Here is a 15,054-nt window from a genome sequence, read left to right as displayed (position 1 = left end):
ATAAAACATGGCAGTATCTGCAAAGCGCAATAAAACAAAGTGGTACAACTGTATCTTCTTCAAAGAAGCATTTACTTATATCCTTTACTCACTTCGAAATTGGCTATTTATCTTTTTGTTGAACAGCAAGGGTCCAGTTTGTATGACTTGTTACATGTGGAATTGCTCTAGTTTTCTTTTTTTCCTTAGTGTTCACAGCAGTGAAGTAAATAAACCCCTTTGCCTGGTGGTGGCCAATACAAAGTATGTTACTGACTTTTAAATTGTGCAGTTGGTCTGTTCATCATACACACAGCTGTTTATCTGAAACCATGTTTAAGTTTGTGCACTCACGCTAAAGACCGAGGAAATGGGTGCTTGGCTCTTACTGGGCGTCCTTCAGCAAGTCCCCCCACACTCCTGGCCCATCCCGTCCCCGGTCACAAGCCCAGCCAGTCAGAGCCACCTCTTCCGTGTGTCTTCCCCCCAAGGTCATTTGGTCTCCTCTCTGTCTTTTGCCTCATTCAAGTTAACTTCTGCTTAGCTGAGGGCTTGAGCACTGCAGAGAGAGGGAGGAAGGGTGCCCTCCCCAAAGGGCGGGTCATCCACAAACGTACTAGCGTCAAGCCTCAGGGTTTACAGGTAGTGCAGTGGTCTCCCAGCTAGATGTGTGACGCTCCATCAGGTGCGGGAAGAATGTCACACACACCCCCCCCTTTATATTTACCTGCTAGCTCATTTAAAAGTTTCCATATAACAGCAGTTACCCCTGTGGTGCAGTGGGTTCACGGTCCGGCATTGCTGCAGCTGTGGCACGGGTCGCAGCTGTGCCTCAGATTCGATTCCTAGTCTGAGCACTTAACAAATGCTGTAGGCGCAGCCAAAAGAAAAAAAAAAGTTTCCATATACTATGAGAACAGTAAGGTTATAATTGACACCTATCCACGTGTGTATTGGTGGAATGGTTTACTTTTTTTTCTTGTCGAGGTAGGAGATCACGGTAGGAGGAGGTGTGATTGATTTTGTTAGCCATTGACACAAACGTTGTTTTGTACTTCAGTGTAAAGGAGAACAAACTTGAGTGCTGCCCTGACAGATTTCTAAATGCCCTTTTCAAAACCATCTTTTGTAGACCCTCCTTTACACAGCACTGCAATCTATGCTGACGAAGAAGAATTCTCCAGACACGTCGGGCCATCTCTCCCCTCAACGCCTCAAGGAAAAGAAGCGAGAAGCAGGTATGGGTAGATCTCAAGCAGTTACTTGTTCATGGTTGCTGGGACTTCTGGGATGCTCTTTAAGAAAAAGCTTATAGAACTAAAGCTTTCGAAAGATCTTTTGAGCCAACTTTTGTTTTTCCTCAAGAGCACTGGATCATAAAAACTTAATTTTTGAGTTTTTGTTTTTGTTTTTTTTTTTTGTCTTTTTTGCCTTTTCTAGGGCTGCTCCCACGGCATATGGAGGTTCCCAGGCTAGGAGTCTAATCGGAGCTGTAGCCGCCGGCCTACGCCACAGCCATAGCAACGGGGGATCCGAGTTGCGTCTGCGACCTACACCACAGCTCACGGCAATGCCGGGTCTTTAACCCACTGAGCAAGGCCAGGGATCGAACCTGCAACCTCATGGTTCCTAGTCGGATTCGTTAACCACTGCGCATGATGGGAACTCCGACATCACTTTATAGTAGCTATAACTAACATCTGATTATCCTTTGAGAAAACATGCCAGTGTGGTGGCTTAGCTTTGAGATAAGACAAGTAAGGAGAGGGAAAGGTTTTATGAGCATAGAATTTTAGGTGATTTTGAGATGTCCCTTTAATTTACAGGTTATCTTAATTATCATGAGAGAAATGGTCTTGAGTGCAAGTTGGGAATGGGGGAGACGGGCTGGTAATCCCAGAGGAAACACAAATGCTATTGTTAATCTCCGCTATTGTCTCTAAGGAGCCTGGGTTTCAGTTTTACAGATTGATGTGAAGGCCTGGATCCGAGAAATCTTGTAAAAATGACCCTAGAGACAACTTGCGAACACATTATGTATGAAGAACTCTTCCATAGCTGTAGTACTAATGATAAATTATGAGCTAGAGCAAACCCTTGACTTGAGGCCCTCTATTAGGTCAGTTCTAGTTACTTTGTTTTGAGAGTAACAAAACTGAGTTTCAAAACAAACATCCCAGAGTTCCCATTAGTGGCACAGTGGAGATGAATCCAACTAGTAACCATGAGGTTGTGGGTTCGATCCCTGGCCTTTCTCAGTGGGTTAAGGATCCAGCCTTGCCATGAGCTGTGGTGTAGGTTGCAAATGTGACTCAGATCTGGTGTTGCTGTGGCTGTGGTATAGGCCAGTGACTACAGCTCTGATTGAACCCTAACCTGGGAACCTCCATATGCCTCAGGTGCAGCCTTAAAAAGCAAAAAACAAAACAAAACAAAATTCCATTCCACTCAGGCAGAAATCTGCATTAGGACATCTCTCTGGGGTTCTTTGCCACCAGTTTTTGGAAAACTCGTTTTTCTAGATGTTGATAATCAGTAACAAAAGCCAAATATTTGGAAAACCACACACTTCATTTTAAATAGTGGTGTGTACTTTTTCAAGGAGGATTTTTTTGTTTAGGTGATGCATTCACATGGTTTAAAAATAGAAAACGGGGAGTTCCCGTCGTGGCGCAGTGGTTAACGATTCCGACTAGGAACCATGAGGTTGCGGGTTCGGTCCCTGCCCTTGCTCAGTGGGTTAACGATCCGGCGTTGCCGTGAGCTGTGGTGTAGGTTGCAGATGCGGCTCGGATCCCGCGTTGCTGTGGCTCTGGCGTAGGCCGGTGGCTGCAGCTCCGATTCAACCCCTAGCCTGGGAACCTCCATATGCCACGGGAGCGGCCCAAGAAATAGCAACAACAACAACAAAAAGACAAAAGACAAAAAATAAATAAATAAATAAAAAAAATAGAAAACGGTTAATAATCAGGTCTCTGGCTCCTCTCCATCATCACCCATCCCTCACTTGCCTGCCGGCATTAAACCTACGTGGCCTGGGATGGAGGACTGGCCTGGGATGGGGGATGTGTGGGAGGCGACCAGTAAGTCTGAGGAGGTGGCTGGCCCACCTGTGCCAAGTGGGAAATTTCATTAACTTGCGTTTGGTTTCTTGTTGGATGAGCACCTTTTCAAACATATGTGAATAAAGATGAAATGTGTGCAAGATACTGATTGTTTTTTGCTACAGTTCAGACACGTCTGAAATTGAAGAAAGTGAAAATGAGTCTGTGAAAATTAGTGCAAAGAAGGTATGTAGGCGTGTTCTCTTTGCTATCTTAATTTGTAAGATATTGCATATCCTATTTAAATTGGATGCAAGTAGGAGAAATGTGTAAATATTTCATAGCTTGTTTGGATGCAAAGAGAGAAAATGTTCTGTAGTGACAATTTTCCTAAAGTATTGTTTTCGAAGATAATTTTAAATAAAACATGAAATGTTTTTATATCCAAAGTGGGGTTTTTTTGGCAGCATGTGGCATGTAGAAATTCCTGGTCCAGGGATCAAACCTGTGTACACCAGCGACCTGAGCCACTGCAGTAACAATGCCAGATCCTTAACCTACTACGCCACAGGAGACCTCCTTGAAGTGTTTTTATTTACAAAGATCTCAGATTTCTGTGTACCTTGTCAGTTTTCATAGTGTTCACATAATATGTTTAGATGGTGATTTACAAAGGCAGGGTGATTTTTTGGAACTCTTTGTACTGGTTTCTCATCCTATCTATTAATCACGTCACCATCTTCCTATTATGTTCAGTCTTGAAGTTTATAGATAACAAATGTGGGGAGTTCCCTTCGTGGCTCAGCGGAAACAATCTGACTAGCATCCATGAGGACACAGGTTCAATCCCTGGCCTCGCTCAGGGGGTTAAGGTCAGCGTTCCTGTGAGCTGTGGTGTAGGCTGCAGACGCGGCTTGGATCTGACATGGCTGTGGCTGTGGCATAGGCCAGAGGCTATAGCTCCAATTTGACCTCTAGTCTGGGAACCTCCATATGCCGGGGGTGCAGCCCTAAAAAAAAAAAAAAGGAAATGTGGACTTTATGGTTATCTTTTAACACAGTAAGAATGATAGCATTTGTATTTTCTAAACAGTAATGCTGTTTTCTTGACATAGCCAGGAAGAAAACTTAAGCCCATTAGTGATGAATCTGAAAGCACTGAAGAAAGTGATGTAAGAAGAAAAATTAAACCAGCAGAGAATATAAGCACACAACAGCATGAAGCTGTTGCAGCAACGGCATCTTCAGAACTTTCCGAGAAACCAGCTGAATCAGTTCCTCCTAAAAAGACAGCACCCCTGAATGATGAGTCCTCTGTTGAAAAAGAGATTCTGGTAACTGGTAAGAGACCATCTACCAACTCCCTGGAGAAGGAAAAAAAAAAGTTGACTGAAAATGTTTAGGAGGAAAACATTTTCTTTTTCCTTCACTTTTAGAAGATAAGTTTTATATATATATAATTTTTTTTTTTTTTTTTTTTTTTTTTTTTTTTTTTTTTTTTAGGGCCACACATGGAGGTTCCCAGGCTAGGGGTCCAATCGGAGCTATAGCCGCTGGCCTACACCAGAGCCACAGCAACTCGGGATCTGAGCCGTGTCTGCGACCTATGCAAGAGTTCACGGCAGCACCGGATTCTTAACCCACTGAGTGAGGCCAGGGATTGAACCCACAATTCATGAAGTCAGATTGATTTCCCCTACGCCACGACAGGAACTCTGTATTTTTTAATTATAAAAATGTTTATTGTAGAAAATTTGGAAGGTATGGAAAGGAAGATAAAATCACCTATAATCCCATCACTGCAAAATAACCAGCGCATCTTACAGTTCTTTACTGAGCTTTTCTCATCCTATGTGGAACCGCATCCTGGTCATTAAGTATTTTACATACCATTTTTTGCTGCTGTTGTTCTCTTTTTAGGGCCGCACCTGCAGCATGTGGAGGTTCCGAGGCTAGGAAACTAATCAGAGCTACAGCTGCTGGCCTACACCACAGTTCACGGTAACACTGGATCCTTAACCCATTGAGCGAGGCCAGGGATTGAACCCGGGATACTAGTTAGATTCTTAACCCACTGAGCCACAATGGGAACTCCAACCATACCATTTTAATGCGTGACATTTCATTCATGAAGGTGCCATAGTTTAGTTAATTTCTTACTAATGAAGAATTACAATTTAAAAAATTTAAGTGTTTTGATGAATTTTTTTTTTTAACCTAAGTCTTTGTGCATGTTCTTGATCATTTCCTTAAAAAAAATTGCTATGATAAGATTTCTGGGTCATATGTGTTGTTTTAGGATTCTTGACATATAGTATTTTTTATTTTTATTTTTTTTTAATTACTCAAATGAATTTATCACATCTGTAGTTGTATAATGATCATAACAATCCAATTTCACAGGATTTCCATCCCATAACCCAAGCACATACAGTATTTTTTAATCAAGCCTTAAATGTGTTGTAATATACCAGCACCTTGATTTGGGGCCAATGCAATAGATTTAGGCTTCTGAACTTCAAAACTGTTGAAGAAGAAATTTCTGTTGTTTTAAGCCACCAAGTTGTGGTAACTTATATAGCAAAAACCCAAGGAAACTAAACCACCATCCAGTGGTTTTTCCTTTTTAGTAGTCTGCTTTTGGGTCTAGAATTTCTGGTTTCTTTTTTTTTTGTAATTTCTATTCCTTGGCTGAGATTCCTATCTTTATCTTAGACTTATTTCAGATTGTTGTGCGCATGTTACTGATAGGACCATGAGGTTCTCTGCCTTGTCATTCAGTTCCTTATGACTTTTATTGAGATGGCCGATCCTGCATTGCCGTGCTCTGCGTAGCTGCAGCTACAGCTCCGATTAGACCCTAGCTGGAACTCATATGCGTGGAGGAAGAAATGAAAAAAAAAAAAAAACAACTGTCATTTCCTTCTTTGAACATATTTATGATAGCTGCTTTAAAGTCTTTGTTTTCCAAAGCAGGTAGTCAGCCTTCCATATCTGCAGCTTCCACATCCACAGATTCAACCAACCGCAGATAGAAAATATTTGGAAAATTTAAAAAAAAAATTCTAGAAAGTTCCAAAAGAAAAGTTGCATTTGCTAAGCACCATCGACTACATAGTATTTATAGCTACTTACATAGCATTTATATCATATCAGGTATTATAAGTAATCTAGAGATGATTTAAAGTTTATGGGAGGAGGTTTATAGGTTATATATTTTATATAAGAGATTTCAACATGATCGGATTGGTATCTGTGGAGGATCCTGAGCCATATTCCTTGGATATCGAGGAATGACTGGATCTGGGCTACCTCAATGTCAGTTTCTTTCGAGAACTTTTTGTGTCTTAACTATAGATTACATTTTTTTTGTTGGTTTTTTTTTTTTCGTCTTTTAGGGCCGTACCTGCAGCATATGGAGGTTCCCAGGCTAGGGGTCGAATCAGAACTGTAGCTACTGGCCTACACCACAGCCACAGCAATTCAGGATCCGAGTCGCATCTGTGACCTACACCACAGCTCAGGGCAACGCTGTATCCTTAACCCACTGAGTGAGGCCAGGGATCGAACCTGCGTCCTCATGGATGCTAGTCGGGTTTGTTAACTGCTGAGCCACAATGGGAACTCCTAGATCACGTTTTTTGTGTAACATTTTCAATCCAGTACTTTGGAATTGTGTATTGCTTACTGTTGTTGATAGGTTATTGAGATTTTGAATTCTGTTTTCTTCTGAACATTGACTTCCATTCTAATAGGTAGTTTGATTACTGACTGCTTGTCTTGGACTTCTGTAGGTGTCATTTTATCCTTTGTTAGGGTTGGTTTATGGAAAGCCCAAGATATCTTCCAAGCCCCTCTAATTCAGTGGGACTCGACCTCTGTATTAGTTTTCATTTGTGCATAACCAGTTGCCACAAATTTTGTGGCTTCAGACAGTACATTTATACATCACAGTTGTTATAGGTCAGAAGTCCAGGCTCACCTCAGCCAGATTCCCTGCTCTGGGTCTCATGTACTGGAGTCTAGGTGCTGGCCAAGACTGAAATCTCAGTTGATCGTGCCGGCTGGTAGTAGAACGCTAATCCTTGCTGTTGCAGGCCTGAGGTTCTTGTTTCCTCTCTAGTTGAAGCTGGGGGTCATGCTCAGCAACTAGAGGCTCCCCTTAGGTCCTCGTCGCTTGCCCTGTCACGCTGCGGCAGCTGATGTCTTCAAAGCCAGCCAGAGGCGCTCTCTGCAGTCTGCTGTGGGAGCATCTTACGTAACCTAAGCCAGGGAGTGACTGTCTCATCATAATCACAGGATCTACCCTCACTCAGGGGAGGAATTACACTTGCTGACCAGACCTGCCTCGCTGGTGAATCTGACCAGAGATGGTGTCAGGCTTTGTTAGGGTTGGGCAGAGTAGCCCTTACTCTAGGGCAGGGTGTCTCAACTCCTTTCATTGTTGTCCTCCCTAGAAAGCCTTTTTAGACATTTTTACCTCCTAATCTTAATACCATGAATATACTATGTATCTATTTATGTGCTTGGCAGCTCACAAACCCGTGTAACATCTAAGAGTCTTTGGCAGGCCCCCTTGGGGACATTCTCACCCTGTTAGGGATTGCATGGTCTAGAGCAGTTCTTACCCTAAGTTAGGGTCTAGCTCACTTGGATAGATAGCTGTTAACTAGCTATTAACAGGTCTCTGCATTTGCTACATCTAATTTCCCCCAGAATTTCTGGTCCCTTGTTACCTGTTATGTTCTTAATCCCATGGTAGCCACAGCCCAGCATACTCTTTGTAGCCTCACCATGGAGTAGGTGGTCAAGGACTCTGGGGACCCCCCGCCCCGACCCAGACTTCCAGTGTTGTCCTCTGAGCAGCTTGTTGCAAGAGCTTCGGCTGCCGCATTCTGGATCTGTCCCTTTGGTGGAGAGGATTGCCACTCTGTAGGACCTGGCTGGCTGTGCTGCTGTCCAAAGTTGTCCTCTGCCGTGGGGGTGGGGGAGGCATTCATGGGGCTCACCTTCTGGGCTTCCCAGTCTTGTCCTGTCTGTTATCCAAGGACAGCTGAGGGAGTCCCCGCTCCCTCTTTATGGTTGTTTATGGCAAGTGAGCTAGTCAGAAGCTGTTACTTTGTCATGGCTTGGGGTGGAAATTGAGCTGATTCCATGCATTATTACCTTAAATAATCAAAATTTAATTTACTTCAAGGCATCCATTTTTACAAGCCAACCAGAAGTTTTAATTTTTATTTTGAGGAGTTCCTGTCGTGGCGCAGCGGAAACGAATCCCACTAGGAACCATGAGATTGCAGGTTTGATCCCTGGCCTCACTTTTAGTGAGTTAAGGATCCGGTGTTGCCTTGAACTCTGGTGTAGGTCACAGATGTGGCTCGTATCTGCCGTCACTGTGGCTGTGGTGTAGGCCAGGAGCTACAGCTCCGATTTGACCCCTAGCCTGGAAACCTCCATATGCCTCGGGTGCAGCCCTAAAAGGACAAAAAGACCAAAAAAAAAATTTTATTTTGAGGCAATAATTTTTTTCAATGTTTCCTTAATTTAGATAATTTATATAATTAACTGATATATTAACTTAGAATGAAATGGGAATTGTAGCTAAAATACAGTGTCTGATAATAGTCTTTTTAATTCATACGTTTTAAGAGAAGCTTTTCTCAAATGAAAATCTTTGCTGTTTTTTTTTGTTTTCTTTTAGAAAACTCAGAGAAAGGAGAAGATGTCTCATGGCAAAAGGAAGAAATCAAGAAATGAAGCCAAAGACTTGGGTACAGAATATTGCTTTATACTTAGTCGTTCAAGTTTTTTGGGGGGTTTTTTTGTTTTTGTTTTTGTTTTACTTTTTAAGGCCACACTTGTGGCATATGGAAATTCCCAGGCTAGGGGTTGAATCAGAGCTGCAACTGCTGGCCTACACCACAGCCACAGCATTGCCAAATCCAAGTCGTGTCTGTGATCTATGCCATTGGTCACAGCAATGCTGGATCGAGGCCAGGGATCAAACCCACATCTTCATGGATACCAGTCAGATTCGTTACCACTGAGCCACAACAGGAAGTCCAAGAATTTTTTTTAAATATATTTCTTAATTTGATACAGTAGTAAATTTAAGTATATAAAATTGTCACTTTAAAAATATGACTTTGGAGGAGCTGATTTTTCTAACATAATGAGCATTTTCAACATACAACAAAGGAAAAATAATTTTACAGTACATATTCATTTACTACCAAGATTTTACTGTTAAAAAATTTATTGTACTTAGCATCTGTCAATTAATGTCTTAATTTTTGTCCCATGGTGTATCCTCTTTTCATACATCATGGTATATACTCTTTTATAGAAGGCTTTTTTCACTTAGCATAACTTTCTGAGGTTCATCCATGTCATTTTACATTATTTTTATTGACACACAGTTTATTGAAAAATGGGAGGAACATAAAGCATTTTCTCCAATTCTTTTAAAAGACAAGTTTTCTATTTTTCTTATATAGAAATGTTTATTTTAGAAAAGTTCAAGGGCATGGAAGGGAAGATAAAACCACTTAAACAATTCCCTTGCCCCAAAATAACTGCCATGCTTTTGGTCTATACTCTTAAGCCTTTTTTTTTTTTTTTTTTGGTCTTTTTGCCTTTTCTAGGGCCACTCCCGTGACATATGGAGATTCCCAGGCTAGGGGTCTAATCAGAGCTGTAGCTGCTGGCCTTCGCCAGAGCCACAGCAATGAGGGATCCGAGCTGCGTCTGCGACTCACACCACAGCTCACAGCAATGCCGGATCCTTAACCCACTGAGCAAGGCCGGGGATCGAACCCACAACCTCATGGTTCCTAGTCGGACTCATTAACCACTGCGCCATGACGGGAACTCCTACTCTTCAAGAGTTTTGCTGAGCTTTTCTCACCCTCTTGGGCACATATCCTTGTTATTAAGTACTTTTTTTTTTTTTTTTTTGTCTTTTTGCCATTTCTTGGGGTGCTCCTGCGGCATATGGAGGTTCCCAGGCTAGGGGTCGAATTGGAGCTACAGCTGCCGGCCTACGCCAGAGCCACAGCAACTCGGGATCAGAGCTGTGTCTGCAGCCTATGCCACAGCTTATGGCAATGCCAGATCCTTAACCTGCTGAGCAAGGCCAGGGATCAAACCCGCAACCTCATGGTTCCTAGTCGGATTCGTTAACCACTGCGCCACGACGGGAACTCCTCCTGGAGTACTTTTAATGGATGTATAATAGTATGCTCACAAGTGTATCATAATTAATCTCTCATATATTATACTGCAGCTATCAGTACACTCAGTAACTAGAAGTGGCCTATTACATAGATTAAAACTAAGAAAAGACAGGTAACAAAGCTCTCAGTCACGAGGCATGTTTGCTAAGAGCAGATGATTAAAGGCACAGCAAGGTAATTAAAAGGCAGCAGTGCTTTAGGCCGCTTCAGCAGAAGTGGTAGCACCAAGGACAAGGCAGTTAGGGGGTGAGGACTGACTGGGAGAGGAAGTGAGCATGTCCCCCTTGGGCTTCTTCAAAAGCTTGCTCTTTTTAGCAATATGGTAGAACTATTTTTATAGGCTCTCAGAACCCTGGACCTGGAGCTAAGTGTTTGATAATCATTGTATTAAATTGACTTATCCAAATGTTCTAGATACTTCTGACTGTGTACCTATTTGGTGTTTAAAAGAAAAGAAAACCAGTGACATCGTGGACTTAGATGTTGTTTTGTCTGCATTTGAGAACATCATCCTAGAGTATAAGTAAGTCTTTTGATGTGATCTACATACCTAATAAATGTCCCTTGAAGCAGCACTTGTGCTCACCCCACAGCTTTTGCTATGTAGTGTCTTCATTATCATTCAGTTTTACATTTCCATTGTAATTGTTTTCTTTAATCCTGTATGTTTTTGTATGTCAAAATATGTGATTTTTTGATTTATATTTTTGTATTAACAGTCTTTTTTTGTCTTTTCTATGGCCGCACCTACAGCACATGGAGGTTCCTGGGCTAGGGATCCAATCAGAGCTGTAGCCACCGGCCTACACTAGAGCCACAGCAATGTCAGATCTGAGCCGTATCTGCGACCTACACCACAGCTCATGGCAACACCAGATCCTTAACCCACTGAGCAAGGCCAGGGATCGAACCCGCAACCTCATGGTTCCTAGTTGGATTCGTTTCCAACGAGCCACAACGGAACTCCTGTATTAACATTCTAAATAGCTATGGTCAAATTCCATGGACTGGTGATACCTATTTTTGAAATATAGAGGCCTCCTTTATGGCCTAGCACATAATCTGTGGGGAATCTCTAATTAGTAGGTCTACATAGATTCTAGTTATTGGATCTATGCAGAATCAGTATTCATTTTTTTTCCTGGTACCTCTGTCAATTCATGCTATTTTATATAGAGAGATTATTTTCTTAAGACATCATGTTTAAGATTGCTTTTTTAGCTGGAACATTTTATCCTATGCAGTGACTCTTTCCATTCCAAAAAATCCTTTTTTGTCTTAAATTTTTTGTTCATTTGTTTTGCTTTCTAGGGCTGCACCTGCAGCATATCTAAGTTCCCAGGCTAAGGGTCAGATCTGAGTTGCAGCTGCCGGCCTACGCCACAGCCACAGCCATGGAGGATCTGAGCTGCATCTGCGAGCTACACCACAGCTCATGGCAACACCGGATCCTTAACCCACTGAGCAAGGCCAGGGGTCGAACCCACGTCCTCATGGATACTAGTTGGGTTCATTACCGCTGAGCCACAGCTGGAACTCCATGTCTTAAAATCTATTTTATCTGATATTAATATGTCACTAGATTTCTTTTGCTAATAATTGCCAGATTTTATATTCCTTTAACCTTCTTTTACTTCTAAGCTTTGCCTCACCTTATAACTTTGTTTTAATGATTTTTTTTTCCATTATAGCTGGTTTACAGTATTCTGTCAGTTTTCTACTATACAGCAAGGTGACCCAGTCACACATACATTCTTTTTTCTCACATTATCATGCTCCATCTTAAATGACTAGATACAGTTCCCAGTGCTATACGGCAGGATCTCATTGCTTATCTATTCCAAAGGAAATAGTTGCCTCTACTAACCCCAAATTCCCAATCCCTCAAACTCCCTCCCCTTCCCTCCCTCTCCCCCTTGGCAACCACAAGTGTTCTCCAAGTCCATGATTTTCTTTTCTGTGGAAAGGTTCACTTGTGCCGTATATTAGATTCCAGATATAAGTGATATATAGTATTTGTCTGTCTCTTTCTGACTTATTTCACTTAGTATGAGAGTCTCTAGTTCCAACCAAGTTGCTGCAAATGGCATTATTTTGTTCCTTTTTATGGCTGTGTAGTACTCCATTGTGTATATATATCACATCTTCTTAGTCCAGTCATCTTTCAGTGGACATCTGGGTTGTTTCCATGTCTTGGCTATTGTGAATAGTGCTGCAATGAGCATACGGGTGCATGTGTCTTTTTCAAGGGAAGTTTTGTCTGGATATATATCAAGAGTGGGATTGCTGGGCCAAATGTAGTTCTATGGATAGATTTCTAAGGTACCTTCATACTGCTCTCCATAGTATAGTCATTGTACCAATTTACATTTCCACCAACAGCACAGGAGGGTTCCCTTTTCTCCACACCCTCTCCAGCATTTGTTATTTGTTAATGATGGCCACTCTAACTGGTGAGAGGTGTGGTTTTGATTTGCATTTCGCTAATAGTCAGTGATGTTGAGCATTTTTTCATGGGCTTATTGGCCACCTGTATATCTTCTATGGAGAGTTAATCTATTCAGGTCTTTGGCCTATTTTTCAATTGGGTTGTTGACTTTTTTGCTGTTGAGTTGTATAAGCTGCTTGTATATTTTAGAGATGAAGCCCTTGTAGGTTGTATCATTTGAAACTATTTTCTCCCATTCTGTAAGCTGTCTTTTTGGGGTGTTTTTTATGGTTTCCTTCACTGTGCAAAAGCTTGTCAGTTTGATTAGGTCCCACTGGTTTATTTTTGCTTTTATTTCTGTTGCCTTGGGAGAATAACTTTATTTTGTATAAAATCTTTATTTATTTATTTTGTCTTTTGTCTTTTTAGGGCCAGGAGGTTCCCAGGCTAGGGGGTCTAATCAGAGCTGTAGCTGTAGTTGCTGCAGAGCCACAGCAACACCAGATCTGAGCCAAGTCTGCAAACTACACCACAGCTCACGGCAATGCTGGATCCTTAACCCACTGAGTGAGGCCAGGGATCGAACCTGCAACCTCATGGTTCCTAGTCAGATTCATTTCTGCTGCGCCACAACAGGAATTCCTGTATAAAATCTTTAAATCCAGTCAGTGTGTCCATCTTTGAATTTCAGTTGACCTTAGTCCATTTACATTTAACTATCAATATATTTGGGAGAATATATCAATCCATTGTTTTGCTTAACTTAAATTTCAACTTTTTGATATTTCTAATCCCATATAACTTTTTGGGTCTTTTTAAGGGCAGCACCCATAGCATATGGAGGTTCCCAGGGTAGGGTCGATTTGGAGCTATAGCTGCTGCCCAAACCACAACGACATCCAAGCCGCGTCTGTGACCCTACACCACAGCTGACAGCAACACCAAATCCTTAACCCACTGAGTGAGGCCAGGGATTGAACCTGTGATCTTAACGGATACTAGTCAGATTTGTTTCCACTGAGCCACAACAGGAACTCCACATCCTATAATCCTATATAACTTCTAAAAAAACAGAATTTATAATTCCCCACCAATAAGATTACAACTTTGGTCAGCTCTCATATCCTGTTTTTTCCCTCCATTCCCCCACCCCAAACCCCATCATGTTTATAATTCCTAGAAAGTTTTTAATTCTGTGGAAGGGCTGTCACAGTTGATGTGAAATGGCTTCACTGAGCTGTTTTAACTTGGGTTCTTGATTTGAACCTGCCAGGGCACTGCAACTTCTTAACTGGTTTCTGGAGTTCTCATAAAGGTTTTTGGGCTGTGTAGTTAAGCTGGTTTCCCTGTGGGGGAATGAGATCAGGGCCTTCCCATTCAATCATCTTCTGATGCCATGAGAAATACTTTTTGAACTTTTTTTGTTTTAATGAGAACTTCTACAAAAATATGTATTCAAAAGTATAGGCCTTCTCTTTTGCTTAGCTTCTGAAGAATTAAGCTTAGTCCCCTTCTCTGGGGTGACTTTTCCTCATAGATTTGCCCCAAGAAAAAATAACTATATGACAAACTGTCACTTATACAAGAGATCTATCTTCAATTAAAAGCAGAGTTCCCATTGTGGCGCAGTGGTAACGAATCCGACTAGGAACCATGAGGTTTCGGGTTCAATCCCTGGCCTTGCTCAGTGGGTTAAGGATCCAGCGTTGCCGTGAGCTGGGGTGTAGGTTGCAGATGCGGCTTGGATCTCATGTGGCTGTGGCTATGGCATAGGCCGGTGGCTACAGCTCCGATTAGACCCCTAGCCTAGGAACTTCCATATGCAGTGGGTATGGCCCTAAAAAGGACAAAGGACAAAAAATAAAAAAATTTAAAAATAGAAGCACACTTTCAATAGTAGTATCCCACTGGGTTGAGGCAGCGTAGGGGTCTAGCTGCTGCTCTGACAGAGTGCTGCCACTTGAGTAGTCACTGTGGGTCTGTGTCCAGCTGAGTAAGCCATACTGGGGGGCTGGGTTCTTTTCTCCCCGATGACAGGAACCACTTTCTTTGGGTCAGCTTTATAGGTTTTTTTGTTTTGTTTTGTTTTTTGGTTTTTTTTTTTAAATCTTCTTAGGGCCACACTGCAGCATATGGAAGTTCCTAGGCTAGGGGTCAAATCGGAGCTACGGCTGCTGGCCTACACCACAGCCACAGCAACACTGGATCCGAGTGGCATCTGTGACCTATACCACAGTTCATGGCATCACCGGATACTTAACCCACTGAGTGAGGCCAGGGATCAAACCCTTGTCCTCAGGATACTAGTCAAGGTCACTACTGCTGAGCCATGATGGGAACTCCAGCTTTATGGATTTTGAAGAACTGG

General features: G+C 42.1%; 2 protein-coding genes across 4 annotated transcripts in view; one reads left to right on the top strand and one right to left on the bottom strand.

The window, feature by feature from the left end:
- PRIMPOL (primase and DNA directed polymerase) overlaps positions 1-15,054 on the bottom strand; it is an 86,792-nt gene that overhangs the window by 10,683 nt on the left and 61,055 nt on the right. The window lies entirely within an intron of this gene.
- CENPU (centromere protein U) overlaps positions 1-15,054 on the top strand; it is a 32,900-nt gene that overhangs the window by 11,092 nt on the left and 6,754 nt on the right. For all 3 annotated transcript variants that reach the window (XM_013984043.2, XM_003133338.5, XM_005671710.3), the window contains exons 4-8: positions 1,112-1,217; positions 3,209-3,269; positions 4,139-4,357; positions 8,725-8,794; positions 10,673-10,781. In XM_013984043.2, coding sequence (XP_013839497.2) covers positions 1,112-1,217; positions 3,209-3,269; positions 4,139-4,357; positions 8,725-8,794; positions 10,673-10,781 — 565 coding nt within the window. The remainder of the gene's footprint in view (positions 1-1,111; positions 1,218-3,208; positions 3,270-4,138; positions 4,358-8,724; positions 8,795-10,672; positions 10,782-15,054) is intronic.

This window comes from Sus scrofa, chromosome 15, assembly GCF_000003025.6.
Source record: "Sus scrofa isolate TJ Tabasco breed Duroc chromosome 15, Sscrofa11.1, whole genome shotgun sequence".
Classification (NCBI taxonomy): domain Eukaryota; kingdom Metazoa; phylum Chordata; class Mammalia; order Artiodactyla; family Suidae; genus Sus; species Sus scrofa.
This window is presented reverse-complemented; position numbering and strand designations above follow the sequence as displayed.